A 24,394-nucleotide genomic window follows, 5' to 3' on the forward strand; every position below is an offset into this window, starting at 1 on the left:
ATCCCTCCTCCCACTGGATTTGTAAGTGGCAGGCCTCTTGCCTCCTTTCTCAGTATGGTTTCTCCCCTACCTAAACTCTCCAATTTAGAATCTCACATCATCAAATTTTATAACCAACTAGTCTTCATTTTCATCATGGTCTACAGATCCCTAGTATCATTTCCCATCCCATTATTTCTCCACAGATACCTTTTGGATTAGTCGCTTTTTCTAATACTACTCCTGCTTCATTTCTTGGCAATTCCAATAAACATTTAGATGATTGTTGCAATACTCGTTCTTACCAGTTCCTTGAACCTTTCCATGACCTCACAGCTTTCTCCTAACTTCTGCAACTTATTGAACAATTATACACAATTTTCTATAACTGCTGTCTTTCTAATCATATCTTCTCATAACTATGTCAAGGTCTATTTTTTGAAAGGAAATACTCTAATATACATCAGCATATCATTAAAATAGAATTTTTCTAAAAACATGAAAGTGATAGTAGTAAATTTTTTATCAGAATTTGCTGACTTACAGGGCACCTCCCCCATGATGTGCTTGATGTTGTGATTCACTCACCACTGCTGAGCACAGACTCCACATGCTGAGGATAAGCAAGGCAACGGGAAGCTTTTATAAGAATATAATGGACACATGATCACTTTGCCTGCTTCATATTACGCTCAGTGCAAACGATCTAACCGCTGTCCAATTTCTTTTCTTTCTTTTTTTTTTTTTTTTTTTTTTGAGACTCAGCCTTACTCTGTCACCCAGGCTGGAGTGCAGTGGCACGATCTCAGTTCACTGCAAGCTCTGCCTCACAGGTTCACACCATTCTCCTGCCTCAGTCTCCCAAGCAGCTGGGACTACAGGCACCCGCCACCACGTCCGGCTAATTTTTTATATTTTCAGTAGAGACAGGGTTTCACCGTGTTAGCCAGGATGGTCTCAATCTCTTGACCTCGTGATCCACCCACCTCAGCCTTCCAAAGTCCTGGGATTACAGGCAAGAGCCACCATGCCCGGCCTAACCACTGTCCAATTTCTTACAGATGCCTTTCTATAAGTGATTTTCCTAGGCTATTCCACAGCCCCTTCTTTCCTCCCTCCCTCTCTTCCTTCCTTTTTTACCTCCTTCTCTTACTCCTTTTCTTCTTCCATATTTATTGGTGAGGTCATTATTCATATCACTAGAGATAAAAGTATTTTGAAGCAGCAAACTCAATATTTTCATATTTATTTGAAATCTATGTATTTGTAAGATTATATTAATATATATTGTTCACAAAATGTTGATATAAAAACAGAGAGATGTAAATTCTAATATTTTCTTTTAGTATCTCCAATAAACAGTCTTGTACCACCCTTCACACATCCCACTTTGGAGATAAGTTTTCTACAGTACACAGGCCCTGTTTCCACTGATTTTAGGAATCTCTCCACAGAACGAGAAAATTAAATAATCTGTTGCAAAAAAAAGTGTGGATAGGGATTTTAGGAGCTGAGGTAAGGATACCTATAGTATAATTCGTCCTGATAAACACCCACACTCCCACTATATAACTTGCTTATGGAGACCCTGACCACCCATTTTCAGTTACATCCCTTTTTCTTCAAACCTTCACAATTATAGAAGGGTACAGTTTTTGCATGTTGGCAATTTACATTTTCATGGTCTTCAGTGTTGTACTGTAACCATAGACATCTGCATGCTTGAGCAAAACTCCGCATAGGGAAGTATCCCTTCATATTGACCATTCCAGTTATGAATCTATCTATTGAGGTTTCCAGGTGTTGCTTATCTGTGCAGCATTTTTGCTCCTGATTGGTGCTTGACCAATATTATGAAGTGCCTAACCTAAGACTTTGTATATGGGCTGGGCAGGTCTAGATGCAATATAATTAGCATTCTAATGCTTCAAACATGTCACATGCTTCCCACAGGCAAAGACTGACAGAACATCCCTTCGTCATGGCCCAGCTTTCTTCTTACATGTTCTCCAAGTTCTCAGCTGCCCACCCTAATTCACTCCACTCGATTTCCCCTTCTACACATTATTCCTTGGTAATCTTATCTACTCCCTTGACTTCAGTCAGCATCTGTAGCCCTGGACTTTCTGACAGTTCCCTCTTTGACATCTCCCACATGGTTGCCATGCCAGAGACTCTAACTCAGCATGTCCAATACCTTCTCCCCAGAACCTACTACTACTACTTCTGGACTTCTTACTTCAGCAAGTGGCACGGGCATCTTTCCCAATCAGAAGACTCAACATGGAGTCAATAGCCAACTCTACCTTTAAAATCTTTCATGGTGAACCCCTTTCTATTATCCTAATAGTAATAGTTAAGCTGATTTTTTTTTTCTAATTTCTCTCTTGTACTATGGCTTTGAAGCCTACATTTTTTTGTTGTTGCTTCCACTCTCTCCTTTTATAATTCAATTTCACACACTTTTGCTGAAATAACTTTACTAAACACCTACAGAATCATATTTTGTCTTCTCAAAAACTACTAAGAGATCCATGTTGCATATGGAATTAAATGTAAAATATCCAGGATATCATTTAAAAACCTACAAAATTTTAACCTGTCCTTATTGGTCCTTGTTTTTTCTGTCCTTATTGATACTATTTTTTTTTTTTTTGAGAGGGAGTCTTGCCCTGAAGCCCAGGTTGGAGTGCAATGTAGTTCATTTCTAAGTTTATAGAAGACATGGAATGTTTTTATTTTTTTAACTGCTGAATTGAATCTGACTACCATTATTCAGTAGGTAAGGAGATACATATACAGGAGTTTCTTAGTGTTCTTTCCTAAAACTTGTGCACATTATATTCGTATATGAAATAGGGGCAGTGTTTAGAATGAACGTGGCTCTACTATACTTCTTGATTTCAGTGTTACTTCAAAGACTAGATTAAAGGAACAACAAACAACATGTTATGAGAAGCATTCTAATTTTCTGAGTCACACAAGAGAGACCATACAGGTTCCACATTTAATTTAATGCAACTTTTAAAAGAACACAGGATTCCCAGACATGAAGAAACATGAACCACAGATATAGTCAGATGACTTCAGAAGTATTTCCAGGAAAACCAAAGTCTGTCTTAATAAGATACCAACTCTGAAATCCCGTGAGATGCTTGTAACTGAAGCTTAATACAATAGGCCCATCAGTAAATTTATTCCTAGCCAACCAATGTTGCTAAAGCTTTAAAGAACAGATAAATTGAAATGTGTTTTGCATGGGGAAGTTTTCCCCAGAGTTCCTCATTTTTATATAGGAAATCAATTTGCATCACTGATGATACCATTCACATCAGACACCCCAAAGTTGTTAGGAGGTAATTTAGTTTTATGCTGAAGCAATTTGATACTTGTTCTGATTTGTGATTTTCATTTTGTTTGCTAATGAAAAAAATTAATGAGCAATGTTACTAGAAATACAACTTATCAAAACATTGGCACTGTGATCACTGCGGAGCTGGTACCTGGGCCTCTACAATGGAAGAGCCATTAATCAGATAGCATAGGCAAAATTTCAGGGTACAGATGCCCTTACACATACCTTTGCACTGATTTGTGTTTTTGTCAAGAATTGCCTTTGTAGATACAATTTTTCCATACCTGAAAGAGAGAGAGAGAAAAAATCCATGTTATTGTAACCCAGTGAAGACACTTAAAACACCCTAATGAACATCAGGGCACACACAACTGAGCATGGATAAACCAAGAAAACAAGCTCTGAATTCCTATTTCACACCTGGATGATTTCCTTGCACCAGCTCTTCTTTATAACTTAGGAATGTTCTTCCCTATGTAAGCAATGGGTTGAGCTTCAAAAATAAACTTGTCAGGTTGTCACAAGCAGCCAAAAGAAGATCACATGTGATTGTGATCACAGTAAATCACACTCTGTGGATCCATGGAAGAAAGCATGGACCTTGGTGGTAGACTGAACAGGGTTTGCATCCAGCTCTGACTCTCACCTTGTGTTGTAACACTATAGAGTTTAACCCAACTTCACTAAGACACAGTTCCTTCATCTGTAAAAATGAGAAGCTAAATATGTCAAATCTCCTAGTTCAATCAACATTTATATCTTTGGGAATATTAGACTCCAGGAGAAGAGTAAAACGAAGGTAAAATGGGGTTTACCTAAGGTGCTGAGGACAGTGGCCGACACAGAGCAAGTGTTATCAATGTTAGCTCTTCTTCCAATGATGCTCTCCCTGCTATCAGCTATATAAAAATGTCTCCAACCCTTTGGCATTCTCTGAGAATGATGAAAAGTGGAAGGGGGTAAAGATTCTGACCCAAAAGCTTCAAATGTTACTACTTAGACTGTCAAAATCTTCCACTGAGAAAATTGACATGTAAAATTATTTGCTAAAAGATAATTACATTTATACTTTACATTGTTAGTTTTAAATGTTAGGGATTTCATTATGTTCTCACTCTACCTAGTTGTACAGATACTCACCCATTCAAAGCTTTTTTGTTTGTTTCATATAATCAAAATGACTATTACCTCACGCCTATTACCACAAGAGATTATTCCCTTTAAAGACTCCCAATCTTCCCTTTCCCATCTCCCCCAAAACACTCTTTTTGGAGCTCTATTTCACCCCAAGAGTTTCTCTGTGGGGAAAACAACCAGTAAAATAATATCATATTTGAACAGTCTCTTTACTAGACAATGATTCATGGTACCTACAATCATGCCCATTAGAAAGCTGTAATGTTAGCTAAGTTTGAGCTATTAAGGTAAATAAATATTTGCAAAATTATATGTATTTTAGAGTAGAAAATAAGGGAAAAGAGAAGAAAATGTCACTGCATCTTTTTTTTTCCCCACACCAAGCACCATTAATACAATATGTGAGAAGTAAAAATCAGAAAAAGAAACAAAATTAGACAGGTATAACTATCTTACACCAGACACATAAACCCTTAAGACAAAAATCCTTCTTAATTAGTTTATAAAGGTGTTCCTGAAATTTTTATATAAGAACTTTCTAAATTGAAATTTAGTTCTGTCTTAAATATGAAATTAAACATTACTGTGTTTCATGGTGGATTTCATCTCACAACTGGACTATTAACAATAGTCAATGGCATGCATATTGTCCTACTGTATCAATCTTACAAGAATGTCCTCTACTTCATTAAATGTAGTATATGTAATCATTTTTACAGCAAAAAAAAGTCAAACATTTTCTTATGGAAAGCATTTGTGAGTATTTTGACAAGTAACATTTTTATAAACAAAGAAGAAGAATGTTATTTCTCAGAAATTATTACAATATTACTATCAATGGAAAATCACACACACAGTCCAAAAAAGCAAACTGTGCTATTTCTTAACTTCCCTATTTCTAAACACTCTCTAGGCAAGACTTCCCAATAGCACAGAATCACAAAACAATGGAACACAACTCAGAGTACTTGACACAATCTCTACTATGACTGGAGTACTAGGAATTTCATTCCATGGCTCCGTTACAACATTCTGCATTAACAATTAATTTGCAAAGCCAGGATATGCTTTAAACAACAAGAGAAGGTACTTAATGGGCCACTGGTTACAGTTCATGTCTGAACTCTCAGGATGACGAACAGGTACTTTCTGCATGACTGGCTATGTATTCTTTGTGATCTGCAAAGTCAACAACTGATGTAGATAAATAAGATTTAGATTTTTTTTTTAAAGACCTAACCACTATAAACACAAGTCCCACGAATGTAACACACCTATGAAATTATGCTTTTATCAAAGTATACTAGCAGATTAGAATGAAAACTACAGATTAAAAGTACACAATTTTATACACTCTGGAGGAAAATAAAAATTTCTGAAGTAAAAAGTGTTCCTTCATGTATATAACCTCATTTACTTACTCTTTCCCTTCTTAGGGTTTAGATCAAGACCTTACGTCTTCATAAAGTTTTTTCTTCAACTATGCCACTCACCAGTTGAAAAAAAAAATCTAATATTAGAGAAAATTATGTGACCAAATTGCTGAATAATGCCTGGAAATAGACACCTGAGCACCAGTCCCATGTGCCTCCTGGCTCCAGAAGCTTTCAGACAAATCCAATTCACTTCTCTATCCTTTCATTTCTCACAGCTAGAGGAGATAAAATACTGTCCACGGTCTACTTCCTCGGGGGTTTGAACTTCTCAGCGGAAACAAATAAATCAAGTAAATACATTTTATACTACAGTTCTTTCCATGTGGGCCTTCTCTAGCCAGTGTAGGAACTTTCTAATACAACATTGTAAAGATGCTTTTTGGCGACTCCATACCTACATATTCACCAACTAGCCTGAGTGCTCATATATTCTACAAATATAGCCAGGTCTCTAATGACATTTTCTTTATATTCAAATACAGCCAGGTCTCTAATAAGATGTCTTATATTCTATTTTCTTTATATTCTAAGAGTACGCTTTAAAAGAGTAGCCATTCTACATTAACTATTTGCTTATTATATTTTTGAGTTTTCATAATTGAATTTTATAAATTTATATATTGTCTATCAATTCTTTAAAACACTTTTACCCTAGCTTGTCAATACAATTTTCATATTTAATTTTTTAAAAGAACTAGCCAGTTATTTTCTGGCATTTATTCTTAGTCTTAAACAGCATCTGAGTCAAACTATATTTGTTGATACACTTGATTATTCCACATACAAGCCTAATTTAAACTAATGGCATCTTTTATTTTCAAAGTTGAAGAGAAAATAGAGCTATTATGGGTCTACTCTTCATGAATTATGAAGACATCAAATTGGTGGGATCCTTCAATAAAGAATTTATTTTTAAACCCTTTTGCTGAATCACCCACTGTGTATATTAATTCAAAAAATACAGGCAGAGACTGAAAATAGAGTCTCCGCAGTCAATTAACTCTCAGCTAACTCATTTTTCACAAGCCTTCTATATTGATACCAGACTAGAAAAAGGTATCACATTTATTTAATGGATGAAACATTATCCTTTTAGCAAATGTGGTTGTTTGCCTACTTCTAGATGGCTCATTCATTCTTTGGCATTTGGGGATGGTAATGGAGCATATCTGTAGCTTCAGGGACCCAGTTGGAATGTGGTAGGGCTATCTCTCTAATGGAATACATCAGCCAGATTTCACCAACAAGTTTACAACCCATTTATATTCTGAAGTATTAACAAGTTCAATCTACAAATGAGTAATCAAAGCCATGCACAATTGTTATGGACTGAATTTTGTCCCCTCAAAATTAATATGTTAAAATCAAAATCCTCACTACCTCAGAATGTGACTGTATTTGGAGACAGAGTCTTTAAAGAGGTAATTAAGGTAAAATGAGGTTATACGATAGGCCCTAATCCAGTATGATTGTTGTCCTTATAAGCAGAGACAGGCATAAAAAGACTATGTGAAGTCATAGAGAGAAGCCAGCCATTTACAAGAAAAAGAGAAAGGCTTCAGAAGAAGCAATGGTGCCAATACCTTGATCTTGTATTTCCCACCTCAAAACTGTGAGAAAATACATTTTCATGAAGTCACCCAGTCTGTGGTAGTTTGTTATGGCAGTCCTAACAAACTAACACAACAATCTTCTCTCCAAGGCCTCCTGAGCTTTGCAAAAAGGAACAGAGGTGAGAGGATTCATCAGACAAGACTCCTTTTTAAAGTGCTTTGCTCAATGATTTGTCCCCTCCAAGCTCTTACCTAAGACCTCCAAGCTCTTTCTCATCTAACATTTGTGTATGATAACAGAAGCCTAGAAGTATCACAGGGTTACAAAGAGCAGATAACAAATAATCCAGAACCTGGTCCTTGGTCTTATAATCTGGGCAGTGTTTCTTTCCCCCAAGAGATAGTCAAACTCTGTAATCATGCATCTACACCAAGTAAATTTTACATGTCTATTGTGAAAAGTAAGAAGTCTTTTATTAACATACTATTTGGGGCTAGTACCTTACAAAGAACACAACATAAGAATATCTATGTGGGAGATTTGGAGAAAAGTGCCTAGAAGAGGAAGTGTTTGAAGAAGGGGCAATATTTTATCAATGAAGAATGATTTTTATATGTCTTAGAGATTAGAAAAACAATTGTTTAAAAAAATGAGTCTTTTTTCAGGTCAGTGTATTACTACTTAGCAAATTTCTATTTTCATGCTACAAATAGCTTCACCAGGAACCTAGGAGTACAAGCAGCATTTCAAGTTTGATATACTCAAAGAAAGTGGTTCTCCATGTTTAACGGGCAGCTGGACCTCTTAGGGGGCTTATCAACACAGGTTGCTAGACTCCACCCCCAGAAATCTGACTCAGTAGATATGAGGTGGGCCTGGAGAATTTGCATTTCTAACGAGATGCCAGGTAAGGCTGATACTGCTGATGATGCTTTGAGAACCACTGCTCCAAAAGACTAACACACAAACAGCAAAGAAGGTGGTTTGTTATTTGCAATACCCCAGAGACTGAAGACTAAAGGAACTTTCTTTTCTTTTTTTTTTTTTTTTTTTTTTTTTTTTTGAGACGAGGTCGCTCTGTCGCCCAGGCTGGAGGGCAGTGGCGCCATCTCCGCTCACTGCAAGCTCTACCTCCCGGGTACAGGTCATTCCCCTGTCTCAGCCTCCTGAGTAGCTGGGACTACAGGCGCCCACCACCATGCCCTGCTAATTGTTTGTATTTTTTTAGTAGAGACGGGGTTTCACTGTGTTAGCCAGGATGGTCTCGATCTTGACTAAGAGAAGTTTCTATCGATATGGGGAACAACCTTTAAAGCTTCAAACAAATTTTTGTTCATATAATACTTCAAATTGAAAATGGTAGGCTGGGGGCAGTGGCTCACATCTGTAATTCCAGAACTTTTGAAGGCCAAGATGGGTGGATCATGAGGTTTGGAGTTTGAGACCAGCCTGACCAATGTGGTGAAACACCATCTCTACTAAAAATACAAAAATTAGCTGGGCGTGGTGGTGTACACCTGTAATCCCAGCTATTCAGGAGGCTAAGGCAGGAGAATCACTTGAACCTGGGAGGCAGAGGTTGCAGTGAGCCAAGATCGTGCCACTGCACTCCAGCCTGGGTGACAGAGTGAGACTCCGTCTCAAAAAGAAAGAAAGAGAGAGAGAGAGAGAGAGACAGAGAGAGAGAGAAAGAAAGAGAAAATTGTAGTCTGTGTATTTTTTCAGTTTTGCCTGACGATATTTTTCATTTAGCCAAATATAGTAACAACTTACAACTCAAATATAGCTGTCTTGAAGTTTGTTTTCAGATACCTTCTAGAAACAAAGTCCAAAGAAAACATTGGCAATGCCTATGTAAATCTCTTCTGCCACTTGAAATAACTAGTTGCTAAGTAGTAGTTTGACTGAATTAGAGTGAAAATCGTGTGAGAAAAATGGCAAGCAGATAATGATTATTAACTGGTGTGTGCCTTACTTGTTCTTTAATTAGAAATAGATGTAAATATGGCACAAAAATAGCAGGCCAAAAATGCATACTTTCAAGTTCTTAAATCAAAAGAAAATCAATTATTTGCTAGTTTTCAGAATTAGTAACTCTTGGGTTATACTTTAGGTTATATAGTTGGGTTATGTAGTTTGGGGATATATATAAGCTGTCACCTTAGCAAAAGTTTATGAGAAAGGGATTTCCATACCAATAGAGTCAGAAACCTTGCATGCATCTGAGTACCTTCTACAACTGATTCCAGTGCATTTCGGCATATTTAATATTCTTTAATATTTGGACAACTAGTATAGAAAGAGGATGAGGTTTAGAATCAACTAATATAGACTTGAATCTGAACTCTCCACCCACATGACCTAGGGCAAATTACTCAACCCCTCAGCACCTGTTCCTTGATCTGTATGATTACTATGTTCCGTATTCTATAGCAACTGTAAAAATGAAATAAAATAGAATGTATTAAAACTCCTAGCACAATGTGTGACATGTTAAAATTGACTCCTTTCTCTTATTAAACCCTCCCTTATTACCTATACATTTAGTGTATAGCATAAAATAATAACTCAGATACTACTATCTTATGATCATTTGATAAAGCCAGAATGTCCCAGTTCAATGCTTCCAGAGGACCCAAGAAAGCACATGATTTAGCATTTATGCTTTCTAATTTGTACTCCAAGTCAATTCACAGTTTCCTCTTCACTCACTTAGCCTCCTTCTGACAATACCTAGTTACTTGCTCAGACTGTTCTCCAGGCCACTTGAATGCTGTCTCCACTACATTCCCATATGCTTGTCCCTCCTAATCTTTCCACCAGGATCCACCATTCTACTTCAGTACCTCTGTTCTACCCCGTTTTCTATTGTCTCCTTTCCTGGCCATCATCCAAGAAAGCCATTAAACCTGGTCGACTACACGTTGACCCTGGCATTTCTTGGTTCTCACTGCCATCAACTCCTCATTTATTCATGCATAATCTTGAACAGTACCCCATCTCCAGAACCATTTGCCTTCTAGAGCCTAACCATGTAGTATCAATTCTCAAGTTCTTATGTAAGTGGCTTTCAGATTTTGGAGGTTTTAAAGGTCTCTCAGGAATTCATGGGTCTCCCTTTCAAAGCCTCTCATCTCCACCCCAATGTGTTTCATTTAGCTGGCACCTACTTTTATAACACTTCCTAGACACTAACCCTTTTTCTAAGTTCTCTACATTTTTCAACTCATGTTAATCATTGCAACAAACCCCTGAGGGAGGCACTGTGTCTAGCTACCTTTTACAAATGAGGACACTGCACCAGCCACAGGGTAAGTAACTTTCCCAGGGTCACGTGACTAGGAAGTACCAAAAGCAGGATCCAATCTCAGACAGACCAGCTACAGAGCCCAGGCTCTGCCAACACTTGTTGCCTCTCAGCTCTAGTGCCACCTGCCATTCTCCTGTCTCAAAAGAAGGCCTGCCTCTCCTTTTCTCCCCCATTAGTATTCATCCCTGTGATGTCTGTGACCTGTTCCCCTATCTCTCACCTATATTTCTCTGAAATGTACACGCTTCTTCCCAAATGCCAGGGCTCTTTCCCCTCTGCCTGCCCTTAAACATTTGCAAATCCTATCCATCCATACACTGGTTATCATAGGGTTTCTCTCTTTTCATTTACTGCTAGACTTTTCTTGAATGATTGCTCTATTCAAGCTGCTTCTTTCTTTGCATTATCCCGTTTCTGCTTAATTCCTAAACACTGACAATACTTTGAAAAGTGACCAGTAACTTCCTAATTGGTAAAAATATTCAGTTACTAGCATTGACTTCTTGGCACCATTTGGTCTCCGAAATAGCTTCCTCTTGAAATATACTTCCCTTGGGATTAATGAATTACCTTCACCTGTTTCTTTTCTTTTTTTTTTTTTCTTGCCTATACTTTTTCCCTTATCTCCATCACTTACCCCTTCTCTTCCACCATGTTCCAGAGAGTGTGTGTAGATGAAGCTTAATCCTCAGTCCACTTGAGTTTCAGTGCTACGATGTGCATTACACTAATAATTCTCAAATTGTAATGTGCATTAGAACATCTGGGTGGCTTCTTATAACTCTGGGGCCTCAACCCCAGAGTTTCTGATTCAGTTTGTCTGAGACTGGGCATGAGTTGATCCCAGGATCACAGTATAAGAACAACTGCATTATAAATATCCTTTATTTTCATGCTTTGAATTCCCATTTTTTTGTGTTTCACTCTCAAAGTTTCTTCTCCAGATCTGTCTTCACACTCAATCCTCAGTCCTGAATATCCAGTTAATTAGATATTTCTCCCTGTATGCTGAATGATCATCTCAAATGACACAACAAAGTTTAACTCACCATCTTCCCCTTTTTCTTTTCTCTGAAAGTATTTTTAGGGCAGAAACTAGTCAGGTATTGAAATGGATACTGGATAGAGACTGTGATGGCCTGGAGAACTTAAGCTTCAACTGAAGGGACGCCTGCTTGTCAGCTCAACCAGTATTACCATGAACAAATATAATCCCAGCATTTGCAGGCCTTCTGATTTTTTTTTTTTTAAGAAATTGATTTTTAGGCAAAATTTCCCAATTTTTTAAGGTTGGCTTAGAGATTTTACAAAGCAATGTAAAGGCCAAATAAAAAAATGTCTAAGTTGAGTGAGCCTGAAGACTCTGTTTGTGATCTTGGCACTATTGTCTAATTTCCCCTTTTCTTGCTAAATAATACAGGTCCTTCAAAACTTAACTGCGTGTTTTGGCTTATTTGATCACCGGTTATTTCTCTCAAATCTGAATAGCTGCTGTGCTCACAGTCTGTATGAAATCACCTAGGACTTTATTTATACATTTATTATTTGATGTGTTGTCTGTTGTTTCCCCCATGAGATTTTCTCTTCAATGAGACCTTCATTTTAAAGAGGCTCAGATCAGAATAGAGCGTGATGCATAATAAGCCTCCACGAACATCTTTAAATTTCTCAGTAATTTTTATGGACCTGACAACATTTCCCAGATCAGAAACACCCACTAATGATTGGACTACATGTATATACACATTGTATGTTTTATATATATATACACACACACACTCACACATACACATATACATTATATATGCTATTAACTAAAAACCTGCTATGTGACAGAGAGCAGTAGATATTTTATTGCACATTCTCATGCCTACATAATTAATTGATATTATTTTCATTTATTTAACATGAAATCATTAAATTTAGGTATATTAAGTTACCTGGCTAAGTTCATGCAGCACTTCAGTTATATTGCTTATATTTAAATTCAATTACATTTGGCTTCCAAAGCTCTACTCTTTCTTTGATTTCATGCTGTCCCTATGTATAGTGAATAAGCTCAGATAAAACTCAGTCCTCTGGCCAGTCAAGATGCCACACACACACACACACACACACACAAAATGTGTAAGGTTTGCAAATTTTGGACATGATTAGTCCTTTAAAATGCAGAAAAATTACCAACATTCTTTGGAAATAATATAGCTGCATATTTACCACTGCTTGTTAGAACTTCCTTTTAAAGAAACTTGTTCCTTGAAGCAGCTTATGGCTTCACAATATGTAGCACATTCTAGTACAACTGTGTATCCAACATCAACTGAATACATAATGGAAAACATAGCTTCACAGCAGATTTTACATTTGCTATTTGAGAAGACATCAAATTTGATTCTGAATATCCTGACATCATCTACAGTCTCAGTTGTAAGAGAAAACTCCATTAAATCTGCAACATATGTAGCCATTTTTAGAGCCACATTTCAGTAGAGTGGAAGTCAGCAGTTTATAACACATTCTTGGTGCTTCAATATGAATGTTTGTGTTTTCCAAAAATTCATCTGTTGAAACCTAATCACTAATATGATGGTGTTAGGAAATGGGGCCTTTGGGAGGTGATTAGGTCATGAAGATGGAGCCCTCAAGAATGTGATTAGTGCCCTTACAAAAGAGTGCCCAGCAAGCTGCCTTGTCACTTCCATCATGTGAGGACAAAACTGGAAGGCACCATTTAGGAACCAGACTATGGGACCCTCATTAAACAATGAACCTGCTGGTGCCTTCATCTTGAACTTCTCAGCCTCCAGCACTGTGAAATATAAGTTTCTATTTTATATAAGCCACCAGGTTTGTAGCATTTTGCTATAGCAGCCCAAATGGACTAAGGCAGTTGGTTCTCACTGTATCTGCAAGCACAGTTCCAAACCACATATTAGATTTTGAAATAAGTTATATGTTGCTAATGAGGTGGTAGCTCCCAAGTCTGGCATGGGTCACTTAGTTTCATTCTAACCTCCTCCAAACTGTCTTTGGGCTGGGTGTGGTGGCTCACACCTGTAATCCCAGCACTTTGGGAGGCCAAGATCAGTAGATGACATGAGCTCAAGAGTTTGAGACCAGCTTGGGCAACATGGTGAAATCCTATCTCTACAAAAAAAAAAATACAAAACTTAGCCAGACATTGTGGGGCATTCCTGTGGTCCCAGCTACTTAGGAGGGTGAGGTGGGAGGATCACTTGAGCCCAGGAGGCAGAAGTTGCAGTGAACTGAGATCGCACCACTGCACTCCAGCCTAGGTGACAGAGTGAGACCCTGTCTCAAAAAAGAAAAAGAAACAATAAACATTGTCTATGTCACTAACCTCATTCTCCTCATCCTTACTGAACTGACGTATCTCTGATTTTTTTTTTTCTCATCCTCAAGTAGCTAATTTTAATTCTGGTTATGATCCAATGGTAGTTTGGGCATATCTTTATTATTAGAGTCGGCAATTGGATCATTAATTGTATCAATGATAAAATGCTGTATTTTATTATTACTGTATTGTACTGTACTATATTGTATCTTTTTTTATCCTAACAGTGGAGTTATTCAAACCTTACACACAGGACTCAATACATATTCATTAAATGAGTGAATAGATTAGTGAATACCATATATTACACCTTGAACATTAAACAAGATGATTAGGACGGCTATGGGAGTCAAGTGTGTCTAGATACAGTGGTATGTCTCCTGTTCTGCAAAGTGACAAAGTGCATACTCTGCTGATAAAGATACATTGCTTTTTACATATTATGTTGAGCACATTTCCTTCATTTCATCCACAAAGAGAGTGAGCTATAATATCACTCAAGGGTCAAACTAGAAAAGAGTTTAAAAATACTGATTGTAAAATACTTTATGAAACTGTATTATTTTAAAACTACAAGGACACTCAAAGGAAAAAAAATGAGTTTAAATGCTAAAAGAGAAATTCCGTATACTATAGCAGCTGCTGTAAGCTTTTTAATAGATACACAGTTTTGAGTATTACTATAAATGCCTAATACAAATAACTCAATGATGTCTGTAAAAGAATGACAGTTTTGAGATGTCTGTAGAATCTTTCTGAGCTTCGTAACACTTAAATTGCATTTCTGTGATTAAGTAATACAAGAATGCATGCTTCATTTAAAGATTCAGAACCCACAAAAGGCAAAATACACAAAGCTATATAATGCAGAAATAACTAATTCCATGAAGGTGATTTCTATTTTTTTTTTTTAATTACATACATAGAGAAAGCAGAAAAGATAAAATCAAGGCCAACTTTAATTCAAAACAACTCTGTTTTTCTTATTTCTAAAAATGTATAAAATGAAGTACCCATGTGAAAGAGACCACAGCTATTTTGTCAATACATTAATCTCCTCGTATTAAATTTTGAGATGCATACTAGGTAAAGCTGTTATTTGTCACTCCAAAAGATCAATCCTTGTGGAACTATACTAGGGAGTCCATTGTCCAGTCTGTAGTTAAATACTTCATAATCGCATAAATCAATGGTGTAGTTCAACTACCTATGTGAAAATTATTGGCTTTATAGACTCTTTATAATCCAGAGAACTTTAGAAATTCTATGTAAAATGTATATAACGACCTCACTGGTAGTGAGGTAGGTGAGAAGACCTAAAAGAGTATGTAAAGTCTTCTAGCTCAATAAAAGGCTTATAGTAGATACTCAAAAACAATAGTTGCTGGGGTCATGCATAATCTTTTAATTGCTTATTGGTCAGAAATTTCAGACTTATGTTAGAATTAGATTCCATAAAGCATAATCAAGAAACTGATTAGATTGCGAAGTTGGTGTAATGCTGTCTCAAGCGAAGTATCAGTGACTTCTGGTTCACTTATTTGCCTTAATCCTTCTCATTACTGCAGGCGTGCACACTCCCCTGAGTGCATGCCTTTCATTCCACAGGGAGTCAGTGGGGATGTTTTACATGACAAAGAACACACCTAGGATGCCTTTTGGTTTGTGCCATTTAGGAGGGTCATGGGATAAAGGAAGAATGCAAGAAAAATTCAGCTGCTCCCTGCATGCCAGGAAGAATATAATGTTGTCTTATAGATCTTTTTACCAGATCAACTCTTATTTAATAAGCTTAAATATATTCATCTAACTTCCAACACAAGGCCCCACATAATGCTCTCAATATGACCTGATTTCTGTACTCTCACAATCCAAAGCACTGTTTTCATACTTTCTTGAAATATCTATGACTATGAATCTTTGTATTTAGGCACCCATCACATCCCATAATCCTTTAGAAGATACCTCATGCTTTATACATTTATGATGCAAAGGATATTTATGTCTAGTAGATATACCGTAAACATTTCATGGTTTGGTAATGTTCCTGGAGGAAAGATGAGACCAATCACTCTTAATTGTGGTGTAAAATAAGAAAAGGAAAAATTGGCTGGGTGCAGTGGTTCATGCCTGTCCCAGCACTATGGGAGGCTGAGCTGGATGGATTGCCTGAGCTCAAGGGTTTGTGACCAGTCTGAGCAACACAGTAAAACCCCGTCCCTACTAAAACTACAAAAAATTAGCTGTGCATGGTGGCGTGCACCTGTAGTCCCAGCTACTCCAGAGGCTAAGGCAGGAGAATTGCTTGAACCCAGGAGGTGGAGGTTGCAGTGAGACAAGTTCACGCCATTACACTCCAGCCTGGGTGACAGAGCAAGACTCTGTCTCCAAAAAAAAAAAAAAAAAAAAAAAGGAGAAATTTATTAAAGCCAGTCACTTACTAACAAATGCATTGTACTTGACTAATTATTCTTCTTAATTTTGGTATTTAATTATGCCTTAAGCATCCATTAGAGACACTATTTATACCATAATAAACCTTTCATTACCATATGTATCACTTTGCTCAGCTGGGTTGCAATATTATCTCAGTGAACTATGCAAGAACCTTCTTATGTTTTAATAATTCTTTAGCCCTTCACAATGCTTCACATATCTTATTTATACTATATCAGTCAGGGGAGATACTAAGCTCAGATTCTCCTTCTATTCTTTATTTCCATCACTCCCCAATGTGACCCCTTAAATACAACCAATTTTAATCATGGGAAGTTTCTAAAATGTTCCCTGCTATGTTACAACTCCATCAGCCAAGAATTTTCTTCCTTTCCACCTGCCTCTCTACTCAAAACTTCTTTTGTCTAATTTCTGTTTAATGGTCTCCTCTAGAAATATTTCACTCACCATCTTTCTTTTAGCTGAATTAAAAGCTTCTTCTAGACCAGTATGCCTCTTCGTAGCACTGTACCTACTACACGGTAAGCACATACTTATTTCTGAGAGTTACTTGAAAACATAAATTGTGCCTTCCTTGTCTGTGTCACCCAGTCATCACACAAAACACAGCACAAAATAGGTTTTCAACATACGTTGTAAAATAGGCAAAAATGAGGATGTTAATCCTATGTAAACAATCAAAAGAAAAGTTAAACTTGAATCTTTTTTCTGCTACGTCCATATCAGATAAAATTATTAGGGAAGCTGTGTTTCTTTTTTCTTGTAGTAATCCCTTGTACTAAACATACTATTTACAAATATAAGAATATTCATCAGCAGCCTAAAACTGGAAACTACCCAAATGCTCATAAATAATAGAACAGATAAATATTTTGGGTTTATTCAAACAATGGAATACCATACCATTATGAGAATAACAAACTAGAGCTACAAGCAACAATTGTGGGTGAATCCTCAAACAATGCAGAGCAAAAGACACCAGATAAACCAAAGTATATGGCCTACAATTGCATTTATATAAATTAATGTATTAGAAGTCAGGATCGTGGTTATCCTTGGCAGAGATGAAAAATTAGAAGAGGCACTGGGCGTGGTGGCTCACGCCTGTAATCCTAGCACTTTGGAAGGCCGAGGCAGGCAGATCACTTGAAGTCAGGAGTTCGAGACCAGCCTGGTCAATATGGTGAAACCCCATCTCTACTAAAAATACAAAAAAATTAGCCAGGCATGGTGGCAGGCGCCTATAATCCCAGCTACTCAGGTGGCTGAGGCAGGGGAATCACTTGAACCAAGATCATGCCATTGCACTCCAGCGGCCTGATTGACAGAGCGAGACTCCATTTCAAAAAACAAAAAACAAAAAACAAAAAAAAAAAGAAAAGAAAAAGAGAGAAGAGACATAAAGGGTTTTTCCTATGCTGGTCATGTTCTGTTTCATGATTTGGCTGCTGGTTACATGGGTGTGTTCAGTTTGTGAAAATACAACAAGCTATATACTGACGATTAGTACAATTTTCTATCTACTTACTACTTTTCAATAAAAATGTGCAGAAAATAGTAGCATTGATGACAGAAGCTAACAATGTTTTCCAGTGAGGATGAGATACATAGAGATGGAGAAGTATGAAATTCTTTCTATTCATCATTCTCCCAGGAAATTTTACTGTTATGTTTAAAGTTCCTAAAATCTTTTTAAATTTAGAACCATTTGACACAAGCTGAATAAAGAAAAACTATGCAAATAGAAGTACACATTAGAGATGAGAATAAATTATCACATAACATACTGGATTTTATTGTATCTAAGAAGACATTTAGCCATATCAAAGGGCAGTAATTACAAAAAAAAAAAAAAAACACTAAGTCCTTGTGATATAAAATTAATTATAGCAATGAATATAGTAGTTTTGAGATTTATAGTATATAACTTGTATGCCCATACATGTATTTATTTTTTACAAATAAGCCTGATTCTATTACCAGGTAGGTTCTCTTCAAGGCTACATGATTTTTCCCAACTGGATTACAGGCTGTGGTTACAGATGTGTATTACACAACGGAATTCACCTACCAACAAAATGAAATATATTCTGCTCAAGAGGTGACCTCTTGTTCGCTTGTCTTAACTTTAACCATGGGGAAGCCAAAGTAAAATTTAGTATATTTATGTAGTATGTGCTTTTCATATGCCACAGGAACATAATTGCTTCTACTTTCCTTAACATTAAATGAATGAAAAACTACATTTCATGCCCATAAATATTAAATTATCTTAACTGTCTTCAGCTTACTCCTTACCTGAGTACTGACATAAGTTGATTATTTTTGCCAATATAGAGGGAACATATTCCATAAACTCAGAGTTGGAAAATGTAGAAAAACAGAAACATGTAAATTAGTTATAACTCCTTCACACAAAGACATGCTATGTTGTTTTCTTTTCTATATATTTTTTGTTTGTTTGTGTGTTTCACACAGTGGTAATCATATTACATAAATTATTTTGTATCTGGTGTTAACACTTTCTGTACCTGTCCACATGACTTTTAAGTTTGATCAATGCCAAAAGCAATGTATTTAATATAAATATCTATTAGTACTCTTAGAAAATTTTTATCAGGGCAAGTTACATACACAAACAAGCAGGCAGCGAGTAAGCAGTAAGTAATGACACTCACTGGGTGGTTTATAATTTACACACTTATGAGGGAATCATTAGTTATTATTAGTTATTAAATTTATTCGTGTGTTTATTGATTGATTGATTGTAATAAGTTACTAAATACCAAAAAATGTCAGGAATATATGTGACAATTCATTTAATTCATTTCTACAGTCATATTTGTTTCAAGTAGGTCATCATTCCAGGGTATATAAGCATACCAATAAACTTCAAACTAATACAAGTATCAGCAGCTGATTTCTACTAACATACATGTCTACTGGTTATTTTATAATTAGTATTGCCATAAGTATCTTTTGAGCTAGCATATATTGCTTCCTTCTATAAATTACATGTTTCTTGAAAAAAAATGAGAAAGCATGGAAATCTGTGGTGTTTGTATGAATGTGTACTTATAGAAAGACTTATTCCTACAACCACTACAGTGGAGTCAATGAACAACTAGATTTAATCTTGTTGGAGAATAACTGATACAGCTATTTAAAGTTGTTGATACAATGAAATAATTCATTTACTACATGTAAGAAGTGACATGTCTTCTGAAGACTCAAAAGAATCTTTGAAACTACAGAGTTTCAACTGCATGTTAGGTAGTTTCTGGGTATTTTAAAGTATTTACTGCCAAATTGCAATTTTAAAACAAATAGATGTTCAAAAAAACTTAAAACATGTATTTTCTGCATCATGATAGGCAAAAGGCAAAAGTTGGGGGTTAGTCATGGGTATTTTTAAATTTTAGTTTATTTATATACAAATACTACCTTGTTTATCTGTGTTATAATTTATTATATTTCAGTATATTTAATTATTGAAGTTTAAATTAAATATAATCAGGTTATATTATGCTTTTATATTCTTTGGTCATTGAATTACATAACTGTATAATTTTACGTAATATAGGGTTATATATTATATAATTTTATAAAATATAGGGTTATATATTATATAATTTCATGTAAATTATATAAATGTGTAAGTACATATTTCTATATACATGAGTATTAAATATGTGAGACTTTTTATCAATATATGAAAGATATAAAACACCACAGAATTTAAGAAATACATGGCTTAGTTGTGAACTGTCTTCCTCGCCTCTGTCCAACCTCATTTCTTCCACTTTCCCCTGTAGACACTTTATCTACTTCCCTGTGTTCTGTAACGAAATATCCCTTGTCTTTCTTATTGTTGTCTTATATGCATATATATAATATAGCTTAGTTTTCCCATGTTAGTTGTCTATTTAAATGAACCATAGCTTACATATTTTACTACAACTTTTTTTTTACTTAACATTTTTAATCATGAATTCAACCATGATGGTGTAAAAGACTGTAATTCTGTTATTTTCACTGGTTTACAGAGTTCCATTAAACAAGTGATTCACAATTTATTTATCCTATCTCCCATCTGTTTTCACTTAGGTTTATCCAAACACCTTCCCTTTATTTTTGTCCTTATAAACATTGCTGTTATCAACATTCTTGTATCTATCTACTGGTAAAAATGTGCAGAAGTTTTATTAGGGTATCTGCTCAGGAGTGGGATCGCTGAAGCATGCAGCACACATTTCCCACAGTAGTTGTCTTACCAGCAGAATAATAGTTTCTCCACAGCCTTACCAATGTTTAACGATGCAGAATTCTTTAATATTTCCCATGCTATGAGTTAAAATGCTATCACTATTTGTAAGATTTCTAGGCTTTACAGAATAATTAATAACACATTAATGAAACTTGATGGACAAATCTAAAGTAGGCATTTCAAGATAGGCCTCCCTGCTATTTACGAGAATGCTGAACTTTATTGAGTCATAAACTAGTTCCAATATATGGTCTGATTTTTAGAAGGAACAAATGTTTGTAATATTATGTCCCACCATTTCGCTATAATTCACCATGCTTTTGGAGGAACATCTTGAGAGACAGAGACAGAGACAGAGACAGAGAGAGAGAGAGAGAGAGAGAGAGAGAGAGAGAGTGTGTGTGTGTGTTTGGTTATAATACAGACAAAAATAGCAACCAAAAAATGACTTTATCTAGAGAGCATCCTTGTTTCCAAACACTTTTTCTTTAGATGGTTCTGTCTCCATAAGATTTTTTGTTAATTTGAGGTAGCTTATTTACATTAGGTCTGGAGAAGATTTTTCTAGCTTAGAAAACCAATTTCATGAGACTGTCAAGCAAACATGAGTAAACAAACAAACAAACAAACAAAAAACAGAAAAAGGAAGCCAATTTTATATTAAATCAACTAGTTAGAAGCGTATGAAATAATCCAAGCAATAAATATTTAACAGTAACAATAAAACCATGTTTTTGGTGTTAATACAGCAACAAAATTAGAAGATACAATAAGCATCCATCTTAAGTTATTTCTCAAATATTATATATTATAAGGCTTTCTATATTAGAAAGCCCCGAAGCCCAGTCCTACAAAGTTACTATATTTCACCACGTACTTAGGATAAGCTACTTAACTTACTCCAGATTAGGTTAACGCCGTATGATGTTTTTCTAAGTGTAATGGCTGCATGTAAAGCTGAGCCTTTCTGGAGGTGCATATGGGTATTGTGTGCAGTTATCTAAACAGGCTTAAGTCCCATCAAACCACAAGCCTTCTGGGGAATCTGCCACCACAGAAGTCAGAGGACATAGAGATCTTCTGGTCCACTGTTTCTTTTTGATGAATGGAATATTTCAAGCACATCAGCAATTTTAGCATGTAGAGTGCGGTAGACTCTTAAGTTCACTTAAAAACCATAAAATTTATAAAAGCAACCAAATTTATGGAATTTTTCATGGTGTTGAAGCAATTTTCGTTGTCACATATATACATTTATATAGATGAGACCACAGTAATGGGGAGAAACCAAGCTGCCGAAAATGTCAACAGCATTCCTTGAAAGATTAAACTGTAGCTAACAGGCAAAGAGGTAAAACATTATTTAGTCTTCTACCAAGAAAAAAGTTCTTAATAGATCCTCACTTATTCAAGTGAATAGTATCATATCTGTACATATTTTTGTAAAGTCAAATACTTCTACCTACAAAAGATACGTTTAATTCTCATGTTTTAAGACCTTGCTATTCAAAGTGTGGTCTGTGGAACAACAGCTTTGGCATCACCTCAAGCTTCTTAAAAATGCAGGTTATAAAGGATCATCCCAAACATACTGAATCATAACCTGCATTTTAATTTGATCACTAAGGATATTTTCTTATCACTGTCTGAAACACAGCTTCATGACACACAGATGTATATACACACATAAACACAAACTCATGAAATTCCATGCATTGTTGTTGAACTTAGGAACAAAGAGAAATTGTGTGTTAAGAGTCAAGATAACTTTTCAGGTGAGTAAAACCCTTCAATTACTAAAACTGAAGTAGCTAAATGGTACATTTGAAGTTTACATGAGACTCTTTTCTTAACCTTTTGCAAGATTTTGTACAGCTTTCAGCTGACAGGTTCACATTAATCTATAGCTAATATAGAAAGACATTTCACGGTATGCCAAAATTTAAGCAAAAGGCACTTTGATCTCATTTAGGGAATTTGGTAAAATATTCAAGGGAAAGAAAAGCCAAGCTGAGAATATGTGAGAACTCTTCACAAATTAAATTATACATTTTCACTTGGCCTAAAATTTCCCTATAGCCTTTGGCCAAACAATTTTAGAGTAATCTAGTAGAAACAGGATATGTGTTATCAAGACTAAATCAATGTCAGTCTTATGTGCATAAAGATTTAGGGACATAGAGCTAAATTTCACTGGCACCCTGTATTCGTATCAGAGAATACAATGGTAATAAAACAATTAAGCAGACATTCAAACTGCATAGAGAGTTAAAATTATAGTGCAATTATTACCTAAATCACAGATTAAGAAAAAAAAAATAAGGCCAACTATGTCTGTATATAAACAGTGTTTAATTTGTTATTGTGTTGAGCTCTATGTGTGGGTGCCTTGTGTCTGACATGCCGTTCAGCCTCCTGCTTTCTTAAGTAGGTTTTACGGTTAAATTATGGCTAGAATTAACCAACATGCCAGTACACCATGATATTAATCTCCCAACTATTCAATCACTTAACAATAGCATCATTATTCTGGAGAACTCTGTTTCTTCAGTGTTTGTTCATGTTTTCAGATGTTTCATTAAGAGCAATTTTATTTCAAAAGAATTCAAAAGCTGCACGAATGCATGATCTAAAAAAAAAAATCTTAAATATTTAATCTTCCAAAGCAGTTAAAAAAAAAGATAAACAATCACTAGGTCCGTGAATTCAAAATGATTTTTAAAATTAAAACATTTTGGAGAGTTCACTGTAAGGGCACTTAAAAGAAGAGTATGAAATACAGGAGGCTGAATCCTGCTTTTCATAACGAAATCATCAGCTTCCAGGTATGTGCTTTGTCAGTTGTCATAATTCAGCTGCTGTTGCAATAGTGTGTGTCTCCTGCTTGTTACATATCTATAGTCTTTAATTGGCATTGGTGTGCAGAAATGACTATAATCACTGTATCAGAAATGACCTTCTCTTCAGACTACTGATTTTTATAGTTCATTAAAAGCATTTCTCACGAGGCATTCATATTGAATTTTGACTTCCAGAATGACCACAAAGAAACAGCTACAGGCAGTGAGTGAGGTCCTGCGGTGGAATCATGCTGATCACTGAATCATATCCAAAAATCGTGAGCCCAGTATTTCCAGGACCTGCTGCTTATACAGCTGTTTGGATGGCCCAGGGCAAACCAGAACGACCAATCTTTCACTCCTAGTCCCTTCCACTATAATATGCTCAGACCCAATTTAGGATGGAATTTAAGAAAATAAAATAACAAAACACATCTGTAAGATCCCCTTCAAATGACTTCAGAATTTGCATGACTAAAAGAACACTTACAGAAACATAGCTTTAGAAAGTCAATACTATGAACTACTTGCTCTAGAAAAATAAACCATCTGAATAGCAATGATTTCTGTCTTTGAAAACACATTTTTTAGGACATTACATAAAGTATTGCAATTGAAAGGATTTTTCAGTATTCAGATACCTGAGCCTACAAATACAAAGTATGCATTCTGAAAGACCTCTCAGCTCAGGGGCTCACTAGATT

General features: G+C 35.8%; 1 protein-coding gene across 13 annotated transcripts in view; it reads right to left on the bottom strand.

The window, feature by feature from the left end:
* LOC105470974 (RNA binding motif single stranded interacting protein 3) overlaps nt 1–24,394 on the bottom strand; it is a 1,471,638-nt gene that overhangs the window by 539,072 nt on the left and 908,172 nt on the right. For all 13 annotated transcript variants that reach the window (XM_071090773.1, XM_071090775.1, XM_071090774.1 and 10 more), the window contains one exon: nt 3,560–3,618. In XM_071090773.1, coding sequence (XP_070946874.1) covers nt 3,560–3,618 — 59 coding nt within the window. The remainder of the gene's footprint in view (nt 1–3,559; nt 3,619–24,394) is intronic.

The sequence above is a fragment of the Macaca nemestrina genome, chromosome 2 (assembly GCF_043159975.1).
Source record: "Macaca nemestrina isolate mMacNem1 chromosome 2, mMacNem.hap1, whole genome shotgun sequence".
Classification (NCBI taxonomy): Eukaryota; Metazoa; Chordata; class Mammalia; order Primates; family Cercopithecidae; genus Macaca; species Macaca nemestrina.